General features: G+C 28.9%; 3 protein-coding genes across 6 annotated transcripts in view; all 3 read left to right on the top strand.

Annotated features, from left to right (window-relative positions):
* LOC141405512 (longitudinals lacking protein, isoforms J/P/Q/S/Z-like) overlaps nucleotides 1–27483 on the top strand; it is a 30979-nt gene extending 3496 nt beyond the window's left edge. The window contains exons 2-4 of one of the 2 annotated variants that reach the window (XR_012413214.1): nucleotides 15332–15463; nucleotides 20398–22500; nucleotides 22785–27483. Coding sequence is in view for 1 of the 2 variants with exons in the window: in XM_073989915.1 (XP_073846016.1) it covers nucleotides 15412–15463; nucleotides 20398–21974 (1629 nt within the window). In the remaining variant the exon portion in view is untranslated. Of the gene's footprint in view, nucleotides 1–15331; nucleotides 15464–20397 lie in introns of both variants that reach the window. The other variant, XM_073989915.1, reaches the window with a different exon arrangement.
* LOC141405511 (longitudinals lacking protein, isoforms F/I/K/T-like) overlaps nucleotides 1–27953 on the top strand; it is a 496088-nt gene that overhangs the window by 288366 nt on the left and 179769 nt on the right. The window lies entirely within an intron of this gene.
* LOC141405513 (longitudinals lacking protein, isoforms A/B/D/L-like) lies at nucleotides 23–2780 on the top strand. Its single transcript, XM_073989916.1, has 2 exons — nucleotides 23–500; nucleotides 1288–2780. The coding sequence occupies exon 2, from the start codon at nucleotides 1350–1352 to the stop codon at nucleotides 2394–2396; it is 1047 nt and encodes a 348-aa protein (XP_073846017.1). The 5' UTR covers nucleotides 23–500; nucleotides 1288–1349; the 3' UTR covers nucleotides 2397–2780.

Here is a 27953-nt window from a genome sequence, read left to right as displayed (position 1 = left end):
TTTATTTTATAATTATAAATATTTTTTTAGTCATTTCAGTTTTTTTTTTTAATCGTTTTTATTGTAACTTTTTATGAGAATTGTGTCTGTTTTCCTCTTTTTTTTTCTTTTGCAAAAAACAATTGTGTGCCTTTTCTGGAAAGAAAAACGATTAAATAATTTTTATTATTCAATAAGAAACTCCTATTCCCCCCTTAAAGTTATATCCATCCATGGCCCCACTTCACACAAGATCCCTGGTACTTTTCCCACAACCCCTTATTATACCCCGTATTTTTAAAAAACCAGACAAAGGGAAAGAGAATATTAAAAGAAGAAACAAAGTAATGACCCCTCCCCCACCCTGTGTGTTGTTTAATTGTTAGCTATGTTTAACTTCTTATTTTTTACTTTTCTCTATAGATGATATTGGTGGCCCCACTGGGCTCTCCTTACATATGTTTTTGTGTGTATATATATTCATAGATTTGTTTGTGTCTTAAAACAAATTTAGCTGCTTGGTAAATCATTGTGTTTTAGATAAGCTTCTTAAAATTCATTCATTTAATGTAATTTATTTCAATCATACCACCCATCACATTCCCAAGATGTCATATTTCATTTCATTCCTAAAGTATAATTTTAATATAAGAAATTTCGCTACATTTTGAGCTTCATTTCATCAATTCATTCATCCATTTACTCATTGTTGCTTTTAAAATAATTTTTGTTTATTGGCATTGGTATAAATCGAAACACCAAAAAATAATCTTAACCAACCCCTTCATCCATCCATTCATTCATCCATCCCCCTCCATGGAATTCATTCAAAACAACCAACCCTCCTCCCGTCCAGAAATGTTGCTTTAGATTTTTGTTTAATTTTATTTCTGCTACTGCAAAGAAAGAAACAATGAAAATGTTGTTTATTTATTTTTGGATTTAAAAGCTTTCTCTTTGCTAAAATCCAAAGAATATTTATTTTTTAAATATTTTTATTTTTTTTTATCATTATTATTATTATTGTTATTATGATTTAAGTGTGCGTCCTTATTGTTTATATTTTATTTTCCTTTTTTCTTTCTTTTTTTTCTCTTTTTCCTTTTACTTTTATTTAAAATTTGTTGATTTGTTTGCGAAAAAATCGTGTTAAAAATAAAAAAAAAACATCTACAACGAATTAACGCCACCTCAACGCCTACAACAACAATGGATTCTCTTTAAACAAATTTCTTGAAAAAAAAAATAAACAAAACGTTATTACAACAACTTTTGCCCAAAAATGAATTTTCATTACCCCCATTTAAGCAGATTTAAGTATTACTCGCATCGCAGGTTTAACCTGGAATGAATGGAATGCCCGTTTGGCCATGCCATTGGTGACACAATTACGTGAAGGTGTACACCCTTTGGTGTTTCCCACTGATTTAACCATGGAAAAAGGTTCATCGGTGATTGGCACAACTCCCTCATCAACCGGTAATGGCATTAATGCCCGTGATATATGTAAAATTGAATTAAAATCACCTTTAAAGAGATCAAATCTCTCCGGTTCACCCACACCCCCAAATGAGTTAAGTAATAGTGAAGCACCAACTGTACAGCAGGGTAATTCAAGTACCCCACTAAATTGTTCATCGGCCAGTGATAAAGATAAGACCACAAATTCCAATAATACCACCGCCACCAACATAACAACCACACCCTCCGGTGGTAAATTGAAACATTTAACCCAGGAAGAGGCTACAGTTTTAATGTTAAAAGCTGCTGCCGAAAAAACTGCCCAGGCGGCCAATAACAGCGGCAACATGAGTGATAATAGTTATTCTGATGATCCCACACCGGGAAATCTAAGTGCAGGCGATTATCATTCTGCCTTTGCTGATGTGGGTACTGCTGGTTTAAGTATCAACATTTTGAATAGCATTAATGCCATGAACAATCTTATAAATGCTGGTGGTAATGGTGGCCTAAGTCTGTCCAGTGCTGCGGCTTTGGGTGTGGGAGGTGCAGGAGGCGGGGCCGGCGGCCTTGGTGGTGCTGGCAATGGTGCTGGTCATCCTTGTCCCGAATGTGGTCGCCTCTATAAATTGAAATCTTCACTGCGTAATCATCAAAAATGGGAATGTGGCAAGGAACCACAATTCCAGTGTCCCTTCTGTGTGTACAGGGCCAAGCAAAAAATGCACATTGGCCGCCACATGGAGCGTATGCATAAAGAGAAATTCTTTAAAGTGGAAGATTTGAAAAGTTTTACCACAGCCACCATAGGTTCACAGTTGGCTGGTGCAGCAGCAGCAGCGGCAGCTGCTGGAGGTGGTGGCGGCGGCGGCAGTACGGTAGGCGTTGGTGGTTCCAGTGTTAGTGGTGATGATTCTTCAACAGCAGTGGCTGAATTACGTCAACATTTCTCATAAGCAAACACCACATGTATACAACACACACACACACAACGAATGGTGCCTCTCCTCATCTTTTAAAGGTTTTTTTTATTCTTTTCCAATAGCGCAGAGTGGTAACAAATTTTTTTATATTTTCTTAAGATTTTTTTCTACAAAATGGAAAAATATATATTTTTAGTTGTAAGTGAGAGAGATTCTTCTTTATTTTTGTATCAGGGAATATATAAAATAATTTATTTTTTATTATTTTTATACATATACATACATATTTAAATGAATGAAAGAAAACACAAATGTATTAAGATGGAGGAAAACATTTTTTTAAGGTAATTAAAAAAATAAGAGAAACGAATGTTAAATCACTGAGAAATATGGTGAAGAAAGGTTTTTGTTTAAAAATGGAATATTGAAAGAAATTTGAGATAAAGAAGTTTAATTTCAATTGAATTAAATATTTATTAAAAAAAAAATTATTTTAAATGATTAAAAATTAATTTGAATTAAATTAATTTCAATTATTAAAGTAATTTGAATTAAATTAATTATTTAAAATTAAATTAATAATTTAAAATTAATTTTTAATAAATAAAATTTAATTAAATTGAATTTAATTTTATTAAATTATTTTGATTAATTTAATTAAATTGAATTAATGCAATTCATTAAAATTAAAATTATTTTTTTTAAATTAATTTTATTAAATTAATTCAGTTTAAATTAAATTAATATTATATAATTTTTTATTTTATTCTAATTTAATTTAATTTAATTTAATTTTATGGAATTAATTTTATTAAATTAATTAATTTTAAAAATTAGTTTAATTAAAAACTTAAGTTTATTTTTAGAAATTAGTTTAATTAATTTTAACTAATTCAAAATTAATTTCAATTAATTCAAAATTAATTTTAATTAATTTTTATTAATTCAAAATTAATTTTAATTAATTCAAAATTAATTTTAATTAATTCAAAATTAATTTTTATTAATTCAAAATGATTAAATTAATTAAAATTAATTTTGAATTAATTAAAATAAATTTTGTATTAATTAAAATTAACTTTAAATTTTAATTAATTGAATTAAAATTAATTTTGAATTAATTAAAATTAATTTATAATTAATTAAAATTAATTTATAATTAATTAAAATTAATTTTGAATTAATTAAAATTAATTTTGAATTAATTAAAATTTTTAATTTTAAAAAATTAAATTTAAATTTAATTTTAATTTAAAATAAATTTTTAATTAATTAAAATTAGTTTTTAGTTAATTAAAATTAATTTTCAATTAATTAAAATTATTTTTTAATTAATTAAAATTAATTTTGAATAATTTAAAATTAATTTTGAATAATTTAAAATTAATTTTGAATAATTTAAAAGAAATTTTGAATTAATTAAAATTAATTTTGAATTAGAAGACCCCTTTAGAAGGTCTTCTATTTATGGAAGACCCCTTTAGAAGGTCTTATATAGATAGAAGACTCCTTTAGGAGATCTTCTATTTATAAAAGACCCCTTTAGGAGGTCTTCTATTTATAAAAGACCCCTTTAGGAGGTCTTCTATTTATAAAAGACCCCTTTAGGAGGCCTTCTATTTATAAAAGGCCCCTTTAGGAGGCCTTCTTTTTATAAAAGACCCCTTTAGAAGGTCTTATATATATATAGAAGACTCCTTTAGGAGATCTTCTATATATAGAAGCCTCCTTTAGGAGGTCTTCTATATATAGAAGACTCATTTAGGAGGTCTTCTATATATAGAAGATTCCTTTAGGAGGTCTTCTATTTATAAAAGACTCCTTTAGGAGGTCTTCTATTTATAAAAGACCCCTTTAGGAGGTCTTCTATTTAAAAAAGACCCCTTTAGGAGGCCTTCTATTTATAAAAGGCCCCTTTAGGAGGTCTTCTATTTATAAAAGACCCCTTTAGAAGGTCTTATATAGATAGAAGACTCTATATATATATAGAAGACTCCTTTAGGAGGTCTTCTATTTATAAAAGACTCCTTTAGGAGGTCTTCTATTTATAAAAGACTCCTTTAGGATGTCTTCTATTTATAAAATACTCCTTTAGGAGGTCTTCTATTTATAAAAGACCCCTTTAGGATGTCTTCTATTTATAGGAGACCCCTTTAGGAGGTCTTCTGTTCATAGAAGACCTCTTTAGGAGATCTTCTATCTACAGAAGACCCCTTTAGGAGGTCATCAATTTATGGAAGACCCCTTTAGAAGGTCTTCTATCTACAGAAGACCCCTTTAGGAGGTCGTCTATTTATAGAAGACTCCTTTAGGAGGACTTCTATGTATAGAAGACCCCTTTGGGAGGTTTTCTATCTATAGAAGAATCCTTTAGGAGGACCTCTATTTATAGCATGCCCCTTTAGAAAGTTTTCCATTTATAGAAGACCCCTTTAGGAGGTCTTCTATTTATAATTCAAAATTAATTTTAATTAAATTAATTTAAATTATTAAATTAATTAAAAATTAATTAAAATGATTAAATTAATTAAAATTAATTTTGAATTTATTAAAATAAATTTTGTATTAATTAAAATTAACTTTGAATTAATTAAAAATTAATTTTAATTTTAATTAATTAAAAATTAATTTTAATTAATTAAAAATTAATTTTAATTAATTAAAAATTAATTTTAATTAAATTAATTAAAAATTAATTTTAATTAAATTAATTAAAAATTAATTTTAATTAAATTAATTAAAAATTAATTTTAATTAATTTAAATTAATTAAAAATTAATTTTAATTAAATTAATTAAAATTTTATTTTAATTAAATTAATTAAACATTTATTTTAACTAAATTAATTAAAAATTTATTTTAACTAAATTAATTAAACATTTATTTTAACTAAATTAATTAAAAATTTATTTTAATTAAATTAATTTAAATTAATTAATTAAATTAATTTCAATTATTAAATTAATTAATTAAATTAATTTCAATTATTAAATTAATTAATTAAAATTAATTTCAATTATTAAATTAATTAATTAAAATTAATTTAATTAAAATTAACTTAATTAAAAATTAACTTTAATTAAATTAATTAAAAATTAATTTTAATTAAATTAATTAAAAATTAATTTTAATTAAATTAAATAAAAATTAATTTTAATTAAATTAATTAAAAATTAATTTTAATTAAATTAATTAAAAATTAATTTTAATTAAATTAATTAAAAATTAATTTTAATTAAATTAATTAAAAATTAATTTTAATTAGATTAATTTAAATTATTAAATTAATTAATTAATTAAAATTAATTTTGAATTAATTAAAATTTATTTTGAATTAATTAAAATTAATTTTGAATTAATTAAAATTAATTTTGTATTAATTTAAATTAATTTTGAACTTAATGAAATTAATTTTGAATTAATTAAAATTAATTTTGAATTAATTAAAACTAATTTCTAATTCATAAAAATTAATTTTTAATTAATTAAAATTAATTTTGAATTAAATAAACTAAATTAATTAATTAAACTAATTTAAAATTAATTAATTTTTTAAAATTAATTTCATAAAATTGACTTAAATAAGAATAAAGCAAAAAATTTAATAATATTAAATTAAATTAATTTAATTTAATTAAAATTAATGGATTGCATTAATTCAATTTAATTAAAGATCAAAATAATTTAATAAAATTAAATTAATTATTTAAATTAATTTGTTGTTTAATTAATTAAATTAATTTAATAAAAATAAATTAATTTCATAAAATTAAATTAATTTCATAAATTTAAATTGATTTTATAAAATGAATAAAATTAAATTAATTTGATTTGATTTTAATAAATTAATTTAATTTATTAATTTTATTAAATTAATTTAATTCAATTTTTTTTTTGATTTATATAAATTCAATTTAATTTTATAAAATTAATGCAGTTTTATAAAATTAATATAATTTTTTGAAATTAATTAATTTTTGAAAATTTTGCATAATATTTTTTCTTTTATCCAAAATTGAAGTTTCTAAATCTAGTAATCTTTCAATATTCCATTTTTTATAACTTTTCTTTCACCAATGTAAATACACATAATTAAAAAAAAACACAATGAAATACAAATCAGGGAAATTAATTATAGATATCTAAATCTATATAGACAACTACCTGTAAAAGAGAATATACATATACATATATTTTTGTTCTAATCACAACCAACAACCACAACGTTTGTGACAAATGGAAACAAGTGTGCCAAATTTTTAAAATATTTTTTTTTAAATAATTGTTTTTGTTTGTTAATCATCAATATTTTAAATAATTTAAAAAAATCAGGGAATTGAAAACAAATCTTCCCCCAAAACGCTCACATATGAGAGAGATAAACAAAAAAAAATGCCATTCCCTTTTTTGCAATTTGTTAAACTTTACACCCATTTTATGTATTTTTTTAGTTATATATTAATGAAGAAAGAAAAAAATACTTCTGGCATTCCTTAATTTAAAACACCAACAAGACATTCTATTTACAATTAAAAAAAAGACAATGATATTCCAATTATTATTATATAAGCATTACATAAGAATTAATTTTATTTGTTAATTTACTTCGAAAGCCGGTTTTTCGAAACCAATGTAAACAGATTCCAAACCTGAGCCCCATTTTTTTCAATAATTTAGTTTGAATACGAATTTCTCTTTTGAATTTTCATTTCCTTTTGACAAAACATTACAAAACTTAAACCGTGATATAGTTTTTTAGTATTTTAAAGAAAACAACAACAACAAAAAGGAAACCCAATACATTCCTCCCGCGTATAATATTTATTTTTAAATTTCTCCAGAAGAATTTCAACCGGTTCAAAATGTAATTAATAGCAAAAAAATTCTCAGTGGATATTTTGAAAACCGTAGCTTTTTTTAAATATAAAATATTGAAAAAAAATTAATTAGAATTAATTATATTTACAAATGATAATTTTAAAGGCAATATTATTATTTTTTAGATTTAAATTGAAGAAAGCAAAAAAGAAATGAAAATGCAACGAATAAGTCAACGAGTCATAATTAGTGATTTTTTTTCAAATGGACCACGACTCTTTAAGGAAGGAATAATGGGAAAAAAGATTCTAAATTAAAACAATTCATGTCATGTGGCCATTTTTTCAATATAGTCACGTTTCTTGCAACACAGAAATACCTCACAAACTGAATTAAAAAATAATTAATTAGCAAAAAAAGACAACTAACTAAGACACACCCAATAAAACATTCCAATTGATTTTCCATTATATTTTCTATATTTATTTAATTAGAAAAAGTAAAAAACAAATTCAAAAGTGCCTTTAGAAAAACATTCAGGATTCTAATATTAGATTTTAAGTTAAATTTTTCTTATACAAAAAAGCCAAGCAAACACCAATCGGGGTAACAATAACAAAAACCGCTTTAAGAAAAAACAAAACTTGTTTCAAAAAAATTCCACAAAAAAAACAAAAACTTTAAAAGTTTATAAAAACAAAATAAGAAAGCACAAATTTAAAATTTGTTGGCAATTTTTCTAAAATCCATTAATTTTCAAAATCTTTGTGTTGCTTTAGGGCCCTTAAAAAAATTATGAGACAAGCCATAAAAATATTTATATTTTATTTTATGTTGTTTACAATTTCCATATATTAATAATATTATTTTTCTACAGAGATTTTTAAGCAGTTTTTAGGTTTTAAGTTAAAAAAAAAAAAATACAAAATTAAAGAAAAAACAAAAAACAATTTTTATAAAGGAAAATATGAAACAAAAAACCTCAGGTACTTAGTTTGTGTTATATTTTTAACAAAACAAAAAATCACAAAAAAAAAAACAAAAGAAATTATGTATAATATTTTTATTTTTTAATTCCATAGAACAAAAAAAAAAAAACAAAAACCATAGGAATTTCAAATTTACAGCTTTAAATTTTACTTCTCAGCTAAGCTGCCCAATGGCAAGCTGTGCTTACCATTTGGGGCTGGCTTCTCCTTTCAACCGCCCCCCACAAAAAAGAAACAGTTCATAACAACAAATTTAGCTCTGCCACACACACACACACAACTCAACTCTTAAACAAAAACGAAACGTCACAAAATAGTAATTTATGTTTACTTTTCTAGAATTAAAACTTAATTTATATGTTTAACTATTTATTTTTATATACAATATATATTTTTAAATATATATAAAAAGAGAAAACAGCCCTTAATTTATTTATATTATTATATTTTTTTTTTTTCTTAAAAAAATAACAACATTCCATAAACCAACCAACAACCCACTCAAACCCACAAAACCGCCTAAGAAGAAATTTTATATTCTTCTTTAATTTATATAGTATTTTTTTATATACAAGAAAAACCCGTTTTTCCCACAATAGTTCAAATGTTTTTTTTTTTTTAATTTATTTTTTTACAATTTACATAATTTTATAATTTTTGTTTGTTTTGTTATAAACATATCTTCTATATACTCTTTTTAAAAATTAATTAAATATATATAAACAAATTGGTTCTAATTGGTGATGGGCTTATTTTTTTCAAAATAAAAAAAGAAATAATTTTTTTTAGATTTTCTTTAGCATTAAAAAATATTAATCTTTAAAAATATGTATAATTGTTAATTTTTTATCACAATTGTAAACAGAATTGAAATCAAAATGCCATTTGGGATTTAAAAATAAATAAAAATTGAAATTAAAAATTAAAAATAGAAGACCCCTATAGGAGGCCTTCTATTTATAAAAGACCCCTTTGGGAGGTCTTCTATTTATAGAAGACCCCTTTAGGAGGTCTTTTATTTATAGAAGACCCCTTTAGGAGGTCTTCTATCTATAGAAGACCCCTTTAGGAGGTCTTCTATTTATAGAAGACCCCTTTAGGCTGTCTTCTATTTATAGAATACCCCTTTAGGAGGTCTTCTATTTATAGCAGACCCCCTTAGGAGATCTTTTATTTATAGAAGACCCCTTTAGGAGGTTTTCTATTTATAGAAAACCCCTTTAGGAGGTGTTCTATTTATTGAAGACCCCTTTAGGAGGTCTTCTATTTATAGAAGATCCCTTTAGGACGTCTTCTACTTATAGAACGCCCCTTTAGTAAGTCTTCTATTTATAGTAGACCCCTTTAGGAGGACTTATATTTATAGAAGACCCCTTTGGGAGGTTTTCTATCTATAGAAAACACCTTTAGGAGGTATTCTATCTATAAAAGACCCCTTTAGGAGGTCTTCTATTTATAGAAGACCCTTTTAGGAGGTCTTCTATTTATAGAAGACTCCTTTAGGAGGTCTTATATTTATAGGAGACCCCTTTAGGAGGTCTTCTATTTATAGAAGACCCCTTAAGGAGGACTTCTATGTATGGAAGACCCCTTTTGGGAGGTTTTCTATTTATGGAAGACCCCCTTAGAAGGTCTTCTATATATAGAAGACTCCTTTAGGAGGTCTTCTATCTATATAAGACCCCTTTAGGAGGTTTTCTATTTATAAAAGACCCCTTTAGGAGGTCTTCTATTTATAGAAGACCCCTTTATGAGGTCTTCTATTTACAGAAGAGCCTTTTATTTATAGCAGACTCCTTTAGGAAGTCTTCTATCTATACAAGACCCCTTTAGGAGGTCTTCTATATATAAAAGACCCCTTTAGGAGGTCTTCTATTTATATAAGACCCCTTTAGGAGGTCTTCTATATATAAAAGACCCCTTTAGGAGGTCTTCTATTTATAGAAGACCCCTTTAGGAGGCCTTTTACTTATAGAAGACACCTTTAGGAGATCTTCTATCTACAGAAGACCCCTTTAGAAGGTCTTCTATTTATGGAAGACCCCTTTAGGAGGTCTTCTATTTATAGAAGATCCCTTTAGGAGGTCTTCTATTTATAGAAGACCCCTTTAGAAGGTCTTCTATTTATAGAAGACCCCTTTAGGAGGTCTTATATTTATCTTCTATTTATAGAAGACCCCTTTAGGAGGTCTTCTATTTATAGAAGACCCCTTTAGGAGGTCTTCTATTTATAGAAGACCCCTTTAGGAGGTCTTCTATTTATAGGAGACCCCTTTAGGAGGTCTTCTATTTCCAGAAGACCCCTTTAGGAGGTCTTATATTTATAGAAGACCTCTTTAGAAGGTCTTCTATTTATAGAAGACCCCTTTAGGACGTCTTCTACTTTTAGAAGACCCCTTTAGGAGGTCTTCTATATATAGTAGACCCCTTTAGTAGGTCTTCTATTTATAGAAGACCCCGTTCGGAGGTTTTCTATTTATAGAAGACCCCTTTAGGAGGTGTTCTATTTATAGAAGACCCCTTTAGGAGGTCTTCTATTTATAGAAGATCCCTTTAGGACGTCTTCTACTTATAGAAGACCCCTTTAGGAGGTCTTCTATTTATAGAAGATCCCTTTAGGAGGTCTTCTACTTATAGAAGACCATTTTAGGAGGTCTTCTATTTATAGAAGATCCCTTTAGGAGGTCTTCTATCTATATAAGACCCCTTTAGGAGGTCTTCTATTTATAGAAGATTCCTTTAGAAGGTCTTCTATTTATAGTAGACCCCTTTAGGAGGTCTTCTATCTATAGAAGACCCCTTTAGGAGGTCTTCTATTTATAGAAGACCCCTTTAGGCTGTCTTCTATTTATAGAATACCCCTTTAGGAGGTCTTCTATTTATAGCAGACCCCCTTAGGAGATCTTTTATTTATAGAAGACCCCTTTAGGAGGTTTTCTATTTATAGAAAACCCCTTTAGGAGGTGTTCTATTTATTGAAGACCCCTTTAGGAGGTCTTCTATTTATAGAAGATCCCTTTAGGACGTCTTCTACTTATAGAACGCCCCTTTAGTAAGTCTTCTATTTATAGTAGACCCCTTTAGGAGGACTTATATTTATAGAAGACCCCTTTGGGAGGTTTTCTATCTATAGAAGACACCTTTAGGAGGTATTCTATCTATAAAAGACCCCTTTAGGAGGTCTTCTATTTATAGAAGACCCTTTTAGGAGGTCTTCTATTTATAGAAGACTCCTTTAGGAGGTCTTATATTTATAGGAGACCCCTTTAGGAGGTCTTCTATTTATAGAAGACCCCTTAAGGAGGACTTCTATGTATGGAAGACCCCTTTTGGGAGGTTTTCTATTTATGGAAGACCCCCTTAGAAGGTCTTCTATATATAGAAGACTCCTTTAGGAGGTCTTCTATCTATATAAGACCCCTTTAGGAGGTTTTCTATTTATAAAAGACCCCTTTAGGAGGTCTTCTATTTATAGAAGACCCCTTTATGAGGTCTTCTATTTACAGAAGAGCCTTTTATTTATAGCAGACTCCTTTAGGAAGTCTTCTATCTATACAAGACCCCTTTAGGAGGTCTTCTATATATAAAAGACCCCTTTAGGAGGTCTTCTATTTATATAAGACCCCTTTAGGAGGTCTTCTATATATAAAAGACCCCTTTAGGAGGTCTTCTATTTATAGAAGACCCCTTTAGGAGGCCTTTTACTTATAGAAGACACCTTTAGGAGATCTTCTATCTACAGAAGACCCCTTTAGAAGGTCTTCTATTTATGGAAGACCCCTTTAGGAGGTCTTCTATTTATAGAAGATCCCTTTAGGAGGTCTTCTATTTATAGAAGACCCCTTTAGAAGGTCTTCTATTTATAGAAGACCCCTTTAGGAGGTCTTATATTTATCTTCTATTTATAGAAGACCCCTTTAGGAGGTCTTCTATTTATAGAAGACCCCTTTAGGAGGTCTTCTATTTATAGAAGACCCCTTTAGGAGGTCTTCTATTTATAGGAGACCCCTTTAGGAGGTCTTCTATTTCCAGAAGACCCCTTTAGGAGGTCTTATATTTATAGAAGACCTCTTTAGAAGGTCTTCTATTTATAGAAGACCCCTTTAGGACGTCTTCTACTTTTAGAAGACCCCTTTAGGAGGTCTTCTATATATAGTAGACCCCTTTAGTAGGTCTTCTATTTATAGAAGACCCCGTTCGGAGGTTTTCTATTTATAGAAGACCCCTTTAGGAGGTGTTCTATTTATAGAAGACCCCTTTAGGAGGTCTTCTATTTATAGAAGATCCCTTTAGGACGTCTTCTACTTATAGAAGACCCCTTTAGGAGGTCTTCTATTTATAGAAGATCCCTTTAGGAGGTCTTCTACTTATAGAAGACCATTTTAGGAGGTCTTCTATTTATAGAAGATCCCTTTAGGAGGTCTTCTATCTATATAAGACCCCTTTAGGAGGTCTTCTATTTATAGAAGATCCCTTTAGAAGGTCTTCTATTTATAGTAGACCCCTTTAGGAGGTTTTCTATCTATAGAAGACCCCTTTAGGAGGTCTTCTATTTATAGAAGATCCCTTTAGGACGTCTTCTACTTATAGAAGGCCCCTTTAGGAGGTCTTCTATTTATAGAAGACCCCTTTAGGAGGTCTTCTATTTATAGAAGACCCCTTTAGGAGGTCTTCTATTTATAGTAGACCCCGTTCGGAGGTTTTCTATCTATAGATACAAGACCTCCTAAAGGGGTCTTCTATAGATAGAAGACCTCCTAAAGGAGTATTCTATAGATAGAAGATTTCCTAAAGGGGTCTTCTATAGATAGAAGACCTCCTAAAGGGGTCTTCGATAGATAGAAGACATCCTAAAGGGGTCTTCGATAGATAGAAGACATCCTAAAGGGGTCTTCTATAGATAGAAGACCTCCTAAAGCGGTCTTCGATAGATAGAAGTCATCCTAAAGGGGTCTTCTGTAGATAGAAGACCTCCTAAATGGGTCTTCTATAGATAGAAGACCTTCTAAAGCAGTCTTCTATAGAAAGAAGACCTCCTAAATGGGTTTTCTATAGATAGAAGACCTCCTAAAGAGGTCTTCTATAGATAGAAGACTTCCTAAAGGGGTCTTCTATAGATAGAAGACTTCCTAAATGGGTCTTCTATAGATAGAAGACTTCCTAAATGGGTCTTCTATAGATAGAAGACCTCCTAAAGAGGTCTTCTATAGATAGAAGACTTCCTAAAGGGGTCTTCTATAGATAGAAGACTTCCTAAAGGGGTCTTCTATAGATAGAACACCTTCTAGAGGGGTCTTCTATAGATAGAACACCTTCTAGAGGGGTCTTCTATAGATAGAAGACCTTCTAAAGGGCTCTTCTATAGATAGAAGACCTCCTAAAGCGGTCTTCGATAGATAGAAGACATCCTAAAGGGGTCTTCTATAGATAGAAGACTTCCTAAATGGGTCTTCTATAGATAGAAGACATCCTAAAGTGGTATTATATAGATAGAAGGCCTCCTAAAGAGGTCTTCTGTAGATACAAGACCTCCCAAAGGGGTCTTCTATAGATAGAAGACCTCCTAAAGGGGTCTTCTATAGATAGAAGACCTTCTAAATCGGACTTCTATAGATAGAAGACCTCCCAAAGGGGTCTTCTATATATAGAAGACCTCCTAAAGAAATAAAATAAAATTAAATCCTAAAGGGGTCTTCTATATATAGAAGACCTCCTAAAGGGGTCTTCTATAGATAGAAGACTTCCTAAAGGGGTATTCTATAGATAGTAGACCTCCTAAAGAGGTCTTCGATAGATAGAAGACCTGCTAAAGGGGTCATCGATAGATAGAAGACATCCTAAAGGGGTCTTCTATAAATAGAAGACCTCTTAAAGGGGTCTTCTATAAATAGAAGACCTCCTAAAGGGGTCTTCTATAAATAGAAGACCTCCTAAAGGGTTCTTCTATAGATAAAAGTCCTCCTAACGGTTTCTTCTGTAGCTATAAGACCTCCCAAAGGGGTATTTTTTGATATTTTTGAATTCGAATACAGTTTTCTTTCGATATTTGAAGAATGTTTTAATTCATAAATACAAAAGATATATAATTCAAAATTTTAATAAAAAATTTCAAATTCCCAAAGGTATTCCACAACGAAATTCCAGCAAAAAGAAAAAAAAAATCTGAAAAAATATTTTTCAATTTTGCTCAAAATAAAAATCTTTTAAAATTATGTTTTTATTTTACGCTAAAAAGAAAGAAAAACAAAAACAAACTCTTGTACAATATATACATTTTTTCGAAATATGAAACATATTTAAGTTATACATATTTTTTTTTCTATAAAAAAAATAAAAAAAAACGTAAAACAAATTACAATACTCAATACAGTAAAGAAAAAATAATTAGCTGATAAGTTTTATTTTTTTCCTCTCCCATTTTTTTTTATATACAAAACATATATCTAAATAAATACATATACTATTTTATAAAAATTACTTTAAACGAGAAAAATTTTTTTAAAAGTGTAAAAATTGTAAAAAACGCAACAAAACATTTTATATTTGTAAAATAAAGTTATAAAAAAAAAAAACAAAAAATTTTTAATGGATTTTCTTCTCAAAAAAAAAAATATTAAATAATGTGCCAATTTTTGTTTACCATTTAGTAAGAAAAATTTATAATTTTTTTTGTAGCATTTATTATTTTTTTCGAATTTCTTTTTTTTTTTAATTTAAAGACATTCACCCCACCAACAATTACACATTTTTTTGTTTCACTTTTGTTTTCTCTACCACACACAAACAGTAAGTACTTTTTTAATTTTATTTCTTTATTTTATTTTATTTATTATTATTTTTTGTAAAATTTCAACTTGCTTTTTTTCTTTTTTACTTCTTTTTTTGGTTTCCATTTTGTTTACTTTCCCGCTGTTTTTTAAGTAATTTTTGTAATTTCCTCCCAAATAGAAAACCTTTACACCTCTTGAAAAATTAAAAAAAAAATTATCTCTTCTTAAAAAAAATCTCAAAAGTAATTTGAAATTTTTCAAATAAAATTTTAAGCATAACATATATTTAATTATATAGTTAAGTAATAATATTTTTAATTAATTATAATTTGAATATTTATTTCTTTATATTAACATGTCTTTTCCATTCTCTCTTTTCCCTCCCCCTTAGATACTCCTCAAGATGATACCAATAATGCCACTCAAACATCTGCCCAAAATGAATCACGCATCCGGGTACGCAATTGGTTAATGTTGGCCGATCAATCGATTTTGGAAAAATCGTATAGCGAGAACACAAGCGGTAAGTTTTCGGCTTACAAGTATTTGGAATTTTGTTTTTTTTTTTATATATATTTTTTTTTTAAATTTGTTGTATTTTCCAACATTGTGCTTTTTTAATTAAATATGTTTTTTCTCTTTATAGCCTTTTAGCCTATATTTATTTGTATATATTCATATTATTTAATTTTTAATATTAATTATTATTTTTTAAATTAAGTTTATTTGCGATTATTATTATTTGCTCTCTTAATTTGTATATTCTTATGTGGTTGTGGAGACCACTTGTTGTCATCTTTGGAATCAATTTAAAAATTGTCTAAGGGATCATCTAAATCTCAGGATCAAATTTAATATTTTTGAACGTGGAAATCAATTAATAATTTAAGCATTATGATCGTGAAGGTCAAGGTTATTGATTTGAATATTGTGACCGTGCAGGTCACTTGCAGGATTTGTGAACGTTGTGATCGTGGAGGTCACCTACTGAATATTTTAAGGTCAATTATTGATAATTTTAACGTTGTGACCGTGCAGGTCACTTACCCGATTTTTCAACATTGTGACCGTGCAGGTCACTTGCCGGATGTTTCTACGTTGTGATCGTGGTGGTCGCTTACTTAAAACGCAATAAGTGTGGAGATATGTTTTTTAATAGTCAAGCCAGATTATCGTTGAAATCACAATATTAGAAAATATTGAATTTGTTAATTAATTTGTTAGGAGAACCCTTTAGAAAGTAGTCCATGGAGGTCCCATTAGAAAGTCTTCTATGGTTAGAAGACCCTCTTATGGAGTCTTCTATGGATAGAAGACCCCATTAGTGAGTCTTTTATACCTAGAAGACCCCATTAGTGAATATTCTATAGATAGAAGATCTCCTAAAGGCGTCTTTTGAATAAAACTTCTTAAGTAGGACTTCTACCTATAAAAGACTTCCTAAGGGGGTCTTCTATTTATAGAAGACTCTCACAGGAGGTCCTTTAACTATAAAAGACTCCCTTAGGAGGTATTTTGGAAATAGAAAACTCCCTAGGAGTTCTTCTATCGATAGAAGATTCTCTTATGAGGTCTTCTATTTATCAAAGGCTCTCTTAGTAGATCCTCTATGTATAGAAAACTCCCTAAATAGATCATATATTTATTGGAAGACTTTCTTAGAAAGTCTTCTATTTATAGAAGACTCTCTTAGAAAGTCTTCTATCTATAGAAGACTCTTTTAGAAGGTCTTCTATCTATAGAAGACTCTCTTAGAAAGACATCTATTTATAGAAGACCCTTCTAGGAAATCATCTATTCATAGAAACTCTATTAGAAAGTCTTCTATATGCAAAAGACTCTCTTAGGAGGTCTTCGATCTATAGATGACTCTCTTAGAAAGTCTTCTATTTATAGAAGACTCTCTTAGAAAGTCTTCTATTTATAGAAGACTCTCTTAGGAGGTCTCCTATCTATAGAAGACTCTCTTAGAAAGTCTTCTATTTATAGAAGACTCTCTTAGGAGGCCTTCTATCTATAGAAGACTCTCTTAGAAAGTCTTCTATCTATAGAAGACTCTTTTAGAAGGTCTTCTATCTATAGAAGACTCTCTTAGAAAGACATCTATTTATAGAAGACTCTCCTAGGAAATCATCTATTCATAGAAACTCTATTAGAAAGTCTTCTATATGCAAAAGACTCTCTTAGGAGGTCTTCGATCTATAGATGACTCTCTTAGAAAGTCTTCTATTTATAGAAGACTCTCTTAGAAAGTCTTCTATTTATAGAAGACTCTCTTAGGGGTCTTCTATCTTTAGAAGACTCGCTTAGGGGGTCTTCTATTTATAGAAGACTCTCTTAGGGGGTCTTCTATCTATAGAAGACTCTCTTAGAAAGTCTTCTATTTATAGAAGACTCTCTTAGGGGTCTTCTATCTTTAGAAGACTCGCTTAGGGGGTCTTCTATCATTAAAAGACTCTCTTAGAAAATCATCTATTCATACAAACTCTCTTAGAAAGTCTTCTATCTATAAAAGACTCTCTTAGGAGGTCTTCTATCTATAGAAGATTCTCTTAGGAGGTCTTCTATCTATAAACGACTCTCTTAGGAGGTCTTCTATCTATAGAAGACTCTCTTAGAAGGTCTTCTGTCTATAAAAGACTCTCTTAGGAGGTCTTCTATCTATAGAAGACTCTCTTAGGAGGTCTTCTATTTATAGAAGACTCTCTTAGAAAGTCTTCTAATTATAGAAGACTCTCTTAGAAATCATCTATTCATAGAAACTCTATTAGAAAGTCTTCTATCTATAGAAGACTCTCTTAGGAGGTTTTCTATTTATAGAAGACTTAGGAGGCCTTCTATCTACAGAAGACTCTCTTAGAAATTCTTCTATTTATAGAAGACTCTCTTAGAAAGTTTTCTATCTATAGACGACTCTCTTAGGGGGTCTTCTATTTGTAGAAGACTCTCTTAGGAGGTCTTCTATCTACAGAAGACTCTCTTAGAAAGTTTTCTATGTATAGAAGACTCTCTTAGAAATTTTTCTATCTATAGAAGACTCTCTTAGGAGGTCTTCTATCTACAGAAGATTCTCTTAGAAAGTCTTCTATTTATAGAAGACTCTCTTGGAAAGTTTTCTATCTATAGACGACTCTCTTAGGGGGTCTTCTATCTGTAGAAGACTCTCTTAGGACGTCTTCTATCTATAGAAGACTCTCTTAGAAAGTCTTCTATCTATAGAAGACTCTCTTAGGAGGTATTCTATCTACAGAAGACTCTCTTAGAAAGTCTTCTATTTATAGAAGACTCTCTTAGAAAGTTTTCTATCTATAGACGACTCTCTTAGGGGGTCTTCTATCTGTAGAAGACTCTCTTAGGACGTCTTCTATCTATAGAAGACTCTCTTAGAAAGTCTTCTATCTATAGAAGACTCTCTTAGGAGGTCTTCTATCTACAGAAGACTCTCTTAGAAAGTCTTCTATTTATAGAAGACTCTCTTAGAAAGTTTTCTATCTATAGACGAATCTCTTAGGGGGTCTTCTATATATAGAAGACACTCTTAGGAAGTCTTCCATTTGTAGAAGACTCTCTTAGAAAGTCTTCTATTTGTAGAAGACTCTCTTAGAGTCTTCTATCTATAGGATAGCCTCTTTGGAGGCCTTCTATCTATAGAAGGCTCCCTAAATAGATCATCTATCCACTAGAAGACCCTCTCAGAAAGTCTTCTATTTATAGAAGACTCTCTTATAAAGTCATCTATTTAGAGAAGACTCTCTATCTATAGAAGACTTTCTTAGGAGGTCTTCTGTCTATAGAAGAGAGAAGAGCTCCTAAAGTTGCCTCTTCTAGTTATTAAACCTCCTTATGGAGTCTTCTGTTGACAGAAGACCACCGAAGAGAGTTTTCTACAGATGGAACACCCCCTAATGAAGCCTTCTATATTTAGAATTCCTTCTAAGAGAGTCTTTTGTAGCTAGAAGACCTTCCTAGGGAGTCTTCTATAGCTGGATGACCTTCTTAATGGAGTCTTCTATTGATAAAATACTTCCTAGAAGAGTTTTCTGTAGTAGACTTCCTAATTGAGTGTTGTATAGCTTAAAGAAAACCTCCAAAGGCAGTCCTCTAAAGATAAAACACCTCTTAATGGAACCTTCTGTAGCTAGAATACCTCCTATTGAGTCTTCTGTAGCTAGAAGACATCTTTCTATAGCTAGAAGACTCCCTAGAGGATATTTCTATAGGTAAAATACTTTCTAATGGAGTCTTGTATAGCTTAAAAACGTTCCAGGGAATTTAGAGAAAACTTCCGAAGGCAGTCTTCTAAAGATAAAACACCTTTTAATGGAATGCCTCCTATTGAGTCTTCTGTAGCTAGAAGACATCTTTCTACAGCTAGAAGACTCCCTACAGGAGATTTCTGTAGGTGAAAGACTACCTAATGGAGCCTTGTAGAGCTTAAAAATTATCCAGGGAATTTTCTATAGCTTAAAAAGTTCTTAAAGGGGCTTTATATAGATAGAGGTTCTACTAAGTATGTCTTCGATTACTAGAAGGCGTCCTAAGGAAAGCTTCTTTCTATTGATAGAAAATCTGCTTACGGAGCCTTCTACAGATAGAAGACCTCTTTAGGGAGTCTTATATAGACAAAAGCTGTCCTAAGGGAGTCTTCTCTAGATATGAGTAGTCTTCTAGAAGAACCCAAGTCCAAGTTTTGTGTAAATTTTTAAAATAAAAATGTTTAGTCTGGTTGTTCAAAATAAAATTTGGATGACGTATAAAAAATTTGAAAAATATTTTTTTTTTAATTTATTTTTTAAGTTATTTTATTTTTTTTGATATTATAAAAATAATTTCTTATTTTTTCTTTGCAGTTAAAAAATTGAAAATATTATTTTTATATGAATTTTATATTATTTTTTAATAATTATTTTTTATATATAAATTTCACATTACTTTTTAATAATTTTTTTATATACAAATTTGATATTACTTTTTAAGAATTATTTTTTATATATAAATTTGATATTATTTTTTTAATAATTATTTTCTTTTACAGTTTTGAGATATTTTAACTTTTCTATTATTTTTTTTTTAAGAAAAGCTTCCTTCCTATTGCTTTTGTTGTTATCATCTTTAACTCCTCTTTGCGCCTCTTGGGCCCCAACTTTGGTTTGTCTGTATTTTCTGTTTCCACAAAATTGTTTTCTTCAACTTTCGTTTTGGATTTCGTTGCTTTTGATTTCGTTTTCAATATATGAAACAAATTGCATTTTCTCCAACATAACAGCTTAACTAACATAAATTCAATTTTCTCTCTTTCCCCCCACCACCTCAAAAAAATGAAACAAATCAAAAATATGATGCACCATCTCTTTTTGTAACAATAACAAAAATTCACAACAACAACAACAATTGAACTGCTTTCAAAATTTTCCCAAAACGAATTACTAACCAATCATCCCAACTAAAACAATGCAGAACAATTAACCAATAAAAATAACAATAATAACATAGTAGGAGGCACTCAAAATGCTGCTGCTGCATCACCAACCACTGTGGTGGCCCCATCCCCAGTCAATGGCGGCGGCCCAGCAATGCCAACCGCCAATATTACAACCAACACCCCAACCAATGTGGCGACGACCACCCAACAAAGATCAAAACTTATGTTGGATCCAAATACTGCCACCACCATGACCCGAATTGGCAGCATTGGACGTACAACAATAACCTGTATCACTCCAGCTGGGGCTGATGCCTCACGAGGTGTTGTACCCCAGGCTGCTTTGGCAGCAGCTGGTGTTGAATTGGATACCGTTGAGGATAATAACAGCATGACTGAAGTTGTGGTTAAAATTGAACACTCAAATGCCTCATCCATGGATGATGAGGAGGAAATGCCAGAGGAGGGTGATGAACCACCAACCACTGAGGAGGATGAGGATCAAGGCTCCATGAATTATGATGATATTAAACTTTCCTCACCCATGATGTGGGCCATGGATTCGGTTAAAATAGAACAAGAAGAAGAGTTTGAAGATATTCTCACCGCTGGTTTTGACAACTCGGCCGATCATGATGATGACATGTACCAACAACAACAACAGCAACAAACTACTGATCCCTCCCAATCGTTGGCCTTGAATAATTCCTCCACCAACAACGATGGGGGAGACTCACAAAACAGAAATCGCATTTTGGTGGCCAAGAAACGTGTCTCTTTGCAAACACTTAAGGCTCTGAGCAAACACAACGCCAAAATGCCCTATGTTACCCAAATCGAGGTACAAGATCCCCAAGAGCTGTTGGAAAAACATCAACATTTCCAGAAGCTGCAATTGCAACCCAATACTCCAGTACAAATCAAGTTACGCTCCATACCGGCAACCATTACCAGCATACAAACCAAAGTACCCTCCACAACTGGGTCGGCGGCGGCACCTCCTGGCTTGGCCCCTCTTTCAGCTGCAAACTCTTCCTTGACCGAAATTAAACCAGCCACCTCAACATCATCCGCCACAGAGTTTAGAACCACAATTTCCGATGATCGTCGCTATCGCATGATTACCCAAAATCAAAGGACCCGCAAAGAATCCCTGGAACACTCCGAAGATATGATCTATAATGCTGATATTGAGAAGCCCTGGGTATGTCGTAACTGCAACCGCAACTACAAATGGAAGAACAGTCTCAAGTGTCATTTGAAAAATGAATGTGGCCAACCACCCCGGTATTTCTGTAGCAAACTGTGCGGCTATGCCACCAATGTCCACAGTAATCTCAAGAGGCACATGAACACCAAATGTCGTGAACGTACCGAAGAAGAGAATCAGGTGTTGTTGAACCAGGTGCAAGTGCAACAACCACAATTGGCCACCCAAACAAAGAACTCCACATCCAATTCATCATCAACGGCCCAGGCCACCAACACCAATACATCCAACAACAACAAATCTTTGGATAACCCAAACAACACAACGCTGGTAAGCTCAAGCAACAACAATAATAGCTCCACCATTTCAACCTATACGCTTGTATTTCAAAAAAGTGAATAGAAGTTAGAGAATTTGAGGGAGAAGGTAATACGGTTATTATATGATAAGGGTACGAACAACACAAATAACCAACAAGAGGGTGAGGAGGCGAAGTTACAACAAGGTCCTTCCAAGCCCCATCAAGAACAAACTGCAAATTCCAATCAGCAGGATCAAGAACAAGATCGTGACTCAGAAGAAACTTTTAGTGTAGATGAAGATTTGAATAGTGAAGAAGAAGAGTTTCAAGATGAAAAATAAGAAAAAAATATCGCAAATATCTCTCCCTCAAGAGAAAACCCTTAACGTACGTTTAGAAATGGAGAAGAAAGGAAATGTTCTTTGGTTACTTCTTGGCCGCCCTCCCCCTCTTTGTATTAATCTCAAAGAACACAAATATTTTTTTTAATGTGCAATGAGAAACAACATTTAGACTTAAATGGGAAAAATTAAAAAATTCAAGTATTTTTTGTAACTGTTATACAGAAATTTGTAACTGTTATACAACCAAAAATTCATGCCAGACACAATGAGAAGCAAAGATTAGGTTTATTTGGGAAATATTAGACAATTCAAGATTTTTTGTAACTGTTATACAGAAAGTTGTAACTGTTATACAGCCAAAAATTTCTTACCAGCCACAATGGGAAACCAAAATTAGCAAAGAACAGCAAATACGTTTTTTTTTTAATGTGCAATGAGAAACAAAATTTAGACTTAAATAGGAAAAATTAAAAAAAAAGTCAAGTATTTTTTGTAACTGTTATACAGAAATTTTAACTGTTATACATGTAAAAGTTCTTGCCAGACACAATGAGAAGCAAAGATTAGGTTTATTTCGGAAATATTAGACAATTCAAGATTTTTTGTAACTGTTATACACAATTTTGTAACTGTTATACTCCCAAAATTGCTTTCAAGACACAATGAGAAGCCAAAATTAGTTTTAGATGGGAAAAACTGTTAAAATCAAGTGTTTTTGTAACTGTTATACACATATTTGTAAGTGTTATACAACAATTTTTAGCTGTTATACACTTATAAATTCTTCACAGACGCAAGGCAGATCAATGATTTTTTGTTTTTTCGTTTTTTTTTTGTTATACCGAAAGTGAATTATAACAGTATAACACTTTATTAATTTCTAAAACCCCAATCTTTTAACCAATCCTGGGGTTTCTGAGGGATTCTTAAACAAATCATAGATTTGAAATTCCTTTATTGTGGAATTTATATTTAAAATTTGGATTTTGTATCCAATTATAATAGTATAACACTTTTAAATTGTATAGAAATACTTTTTTTAATACCTCTAAACGTTTAAGGGACATTCTAGAAAAATTATATATTTAATATTCGTCTATAATCTCTAACATACATATTCTGTAACTGTTATACACATGTTTTGTAACTGCTATAAACATATTTATAGCTATTTATACACATAAAAAAATCTTCATATTTATGTTATAAATAACAATAACAATTTCTTCGATTTCAAACTGTTATACTCAACAAGATCAGGAAAATATTGGTTTAAACAAACAAAATTTAACAAATCAGTAGCATTGGTGTCATTTTTGAAGATAATAGATTTGAGAATTTGATATAACAGTATAACACTTTTAAAATTTCTGTTACATGAAGATTTGTATTTTTCCGAGAGAGCTAACTGTGTTAGGATAAATGATATACACATTTGTTATTATAAATACCAAAGAAATAGTTGCACACTTAACTGTTATACCAACATCCGTACAATTTCCCCAATGAACTATTTCCACAATTATATCAAATTTATGGGCTCTTTATAACAGTAAAATAAATTTTAAAATTTCTAATACACAGAAACGGTGTGTAAATGGTCATTGTGTTAACTGTTATACTCACAAAACCTTGAGATATTCAAATGTAACAACATTTCATATGTTGTTTTCAAAACCTTTTTTAGAATTCTAAAAAAATGTTCTTTTGAGGCAATCGTATAACAGTATAAAAATTTTAATTTTACCATTTTTTCACTAATTGTTGTGTTTAGATGAAAAATTTTCACTTTTTATTTTAAAATTTCTAAACAAGAAAAGGTTTGTAAAGCGAATTCTGTTAACTGTTATATTCAGAAATACTTGGGTTATTCAAATGTAACACAATTTCCTTAGACTATCTTCAAGACTTTTTTAGAAATCTAAAAAAATGTTCCTTTGAATCAATAGTATAACAGTATAACACTTTTAATTTTTCTCAATATCTCGGAGATTTTTGTAAATTTCTTTGGAGTTTTTTAATATGTGTGTAGATGAAATATCTTCACATTCTTTATTTGAATTGCATTACAAATTTAACTGTTATACACAAAATACCAGTATTCCCTTGATATTGTTATAGTGATAGTGTTATACATTATTTATATTATAAAATTTAATTCAAGTATGTATTCAATATAAATGTTAAAGGCCTATAAAATTTTTATAACAGTTGTTGTTTAGCATTTTTTATATTTTTTTAAAGTGTTATACCAATGAAACATATGTTTAACACTTTGTATAACAGTTATTGTGTTTAGAAACATATATAAGGTAAATATTCTAATTGTTATAAAAATGTTAAGGTGTCATATTATCAAAAACAAATGTATAACACTTTGTATAACAATTTCTCCAATTGTTATATACCGATGAAACCCATGTATAACACTTATTTTGTTTCGAAACAGAACTAAGGAAAATATTCTAATTGTTATAAAAATGTTAAGGTGTCATATTGTCAAAAGCATATGTATAACACTTTGTATAACAATTTGTCCAAATATTCTCAAAACGTTCGTATTTTAATTCTACTCAAATTTTTGATACTGTTATACATTATGCATTTTTTCGCCCTTCAAAAATTTAAAATATAATTTCAGATGTCATACAACAAAAAGGCATGTGTATAACAGTTTTTTTTAAGTTTAATATTTTTCCGAAAAAATCATATTTAAATGTTTTGATACTGTTATATTTTTTGTTTTCTCAATCACTTTAAAATTGTACAAACCAAAATTAAGGTGTTATACTATAAAAACATGTGTATAACAGTTTTTTTCTTCGAAATATTAATAAGGTTTATAATGTTATGGCTATAGAAATGTTAGGCTGTGTTATACAATAAAAAACATATATATGACACTTTGTATAACAGTTTTTTATATAGTTATACTATAAAAACATGTGTATAACAGTTTTTTTTTCTCGAAATATTATGTAATGTATTATAATATAATGGCTATAGAAATATTAGGCTGTGTTATACACTAAATACATATGTATGACACTTTGTATAACAGTTTTTTATATAATCAGTATTTTTCAGTATTTTAATTCTCAAAAAATATTCGGATTGTGTTGTATATTTTTCCCTCTCTCTCTCTCTTTACCTTCCTCATTCTAAAAATTTTTCTAATTTCATTATTAAATTCTAACAGTTATTTGACTTAAATACGCTGAATATAACAGTTAGCATAAATTTGATGTGTATAACAGTTACAGTTTTTCTTATTATTATTATTTTTTTGTTTTATTTTCATGGCTAATAAGGTTAGGTTGTGTCATACAATAAAAACACAAATGTATAACACTTTTTATAACAGTTAGTTTTATATACTCAGTATTTTAACATATTTCCATTTCGTCTTTTCGAAAGTCCCAAAATATCTTGGCATAGTGTTATACATTATTCTGCCTCTTCCATTCTCTTCCACATTCTACCATATGCCCGAGTTTCTTTATTATATTCGAACAGTTATCTTACTTAGGTATGATAAATATAACAGTTAGCAAACATTTGCCTTGTATAACAATTACAATTTTTCTTATTTTTTTTTGTTCCATTTTTTTTTAAATGGCAGTTTTAAAAAAATTTTCCCAATATAAATTTTGTTTTTTTTTTTTCTTTATTAGAAACTGTTATACCAGTGGATACAGTTATGTTTAGAGGGTTCAGGTGGTTTTTCATAAACAAAAGTATTACACATTTAATATTTAGGAAGAAAAATATCAATTTTTGATTAGTATAACAGTTATTAATAACTGGTATAACTGTCATACTAAGAATTTTTAAGCAACTTGTTGCACTCTAAATGGTTTTATTGGTAAAAACTATCTTAGAAATGGTAAACTGTTATACTAATACAAACTGTTATACTGGTATAAACTGTTATACAATTATTTTTTTGCAATTTTAGTCCATAGGATTTAATTTAAAATTCTAATTCTAGTCCATAATTTTTTTCTTAATGATCTCATATGAAAAAAAACTGCATTCCCTGAATTTTTTCTAGTCAAACAAACAAAAAAAAAAAACATAATTTAATATTTATCATTTAAATGTAATTTTTACACAAAAGATATTATTAATTTAAAATTATATTTTAATTATTTAGATTTAAACAAAAAAAAAAATTGCTTGTAGAAAAAATATTATATAAGTATATTAATGTTAGGTCTGAGATGAAAAAAAAGAAAACTGAAATATTTTATATAACGCAAGATTTGCTAGTCATCATCTATAAAATGGATTTATAAGAAACTTTTTTCCGTTCTTTCTTAATGTAATTAAAATAATAATTATCCTAAATATATAAAAAAAATCCCAAATCTATCTTACCAAAGAAGAAAAAAATGTATAATATTCAAAAAAGAAACATATAAAGAAAAATAACAAAAAAAAAAACATCAATCTAGTCAATGTTTGATTTTAGTTTATAAAACTTTAATTTTTTAGGAAATTTTCCTTAATTTTATTTGTTTTTTATTTTTGTAATTTTTGCAAAAAATGCACACTAGTCAAACTCCAAGAAAAAAAAAACATAAAAATTAACAAAAAAAATCATTAAAAATTTTATGGCACTTAAACATGGCATGAAAATGAAGATAGTTTTAAAATATTAGAAAAAAGCTTAAATGTTAAAAAAACTCTTAAAACTTACTTGGCAATATAATGTATATTAATTAAAAAATAAACGATTGAATGAATTGATGTTAGCATTCTGAGTCAGAGTCAGCAGGTTATATATAGAAATACATATTATTATAAATATTAAATTTATTATTAAAAAAAAAAAAATTAAACAAAAAAACCAACATACAATAACATAATATTTAAAATATTACATGTGTAATTTTTAGTTTATAATATTATTGCTATAAAACACAAAAAGACACACACACACATTACCACATGAAAACACAATATATCTAAAAATATTTCTCATTAAGAAAAAAGAAAATATTTAAAAGAAACACTTACTCACCACAACACACAATATATGTGGCCACACACACTTGTCCCCCCTCTCTTTAATTATTTGCATAACTTTAAGAAAATAATGCAAATATTTAATATATATTAAATTATTATTATAAAACACATTCCACAAAAGAAAAAAAAAACATTAAACCAAAAATATGTAAAAATCAACAAAACAAATTACATTTAAATATATTACAAAACAAAAAATAATAATAAAAAAATTCAAAAAAAGAAAAAAAAATTGTCAGACTTTTTATTTATATCAAACATATATGGATTCATTATTGTGAAACTCTCATTTGGCACTTCACAACATTTCAAGGCGTTGTTTTTTTCACACACACCTACTCGCACACAACCTCATAAACACTTCCCCCTTCCTCCATGTCACCTGTGGTCTTTACTATAACATAACTTTGTTGTCACTCTCCCACAAATCATGTAAGTCAAAACAAATAAAAAATTACATTTGTTATCCTTCTGTTAAAATATTATTTTTATTTCCTTACTTTTCATCATTATGCTTCTACCCCCCTTCGTTCATTTTTGTACTCCTGCATTTGCATTATTTCCCCAAATATTTCCCCCAATTGTATTATTTCACTTCACATTTTATTTCCCATATCTTGCCATAATTTCAAAATCACTTCCCCTCCCAAAATCCATTTCTTTTTCTTCCCTTGTATTTGATATATCCTCCCACTTCTACCT

Source organism: Musca autumnalis, unplaced genomic scaffold, assembly GCF_047663935.1.
Source record: "Musca autumnalis isolate F117 unplaced genomic scaffold, ASM4766393v1 scaffold_5, whole genome shotgun sequence".
Taxonomy (NCBI): Eukaryota; Metazoa; Arthropoda; class Insecta; order Diptera; family Muscidae; genus Musca; species Musca autumnalis.
This window is presented reverse-complemented; position numbering and strand designations above follow the sequence as displayed.

Bases quoted from the DNA above. Each gene is read 5' to 3' on its own strand.
- LOC141405513 (XM_073989916.1), top strand. From the start codon at position 1,350: ATGCCATTGGTGACACAATTACGTGAAGGTGTACACCCTTTGGTGTTT.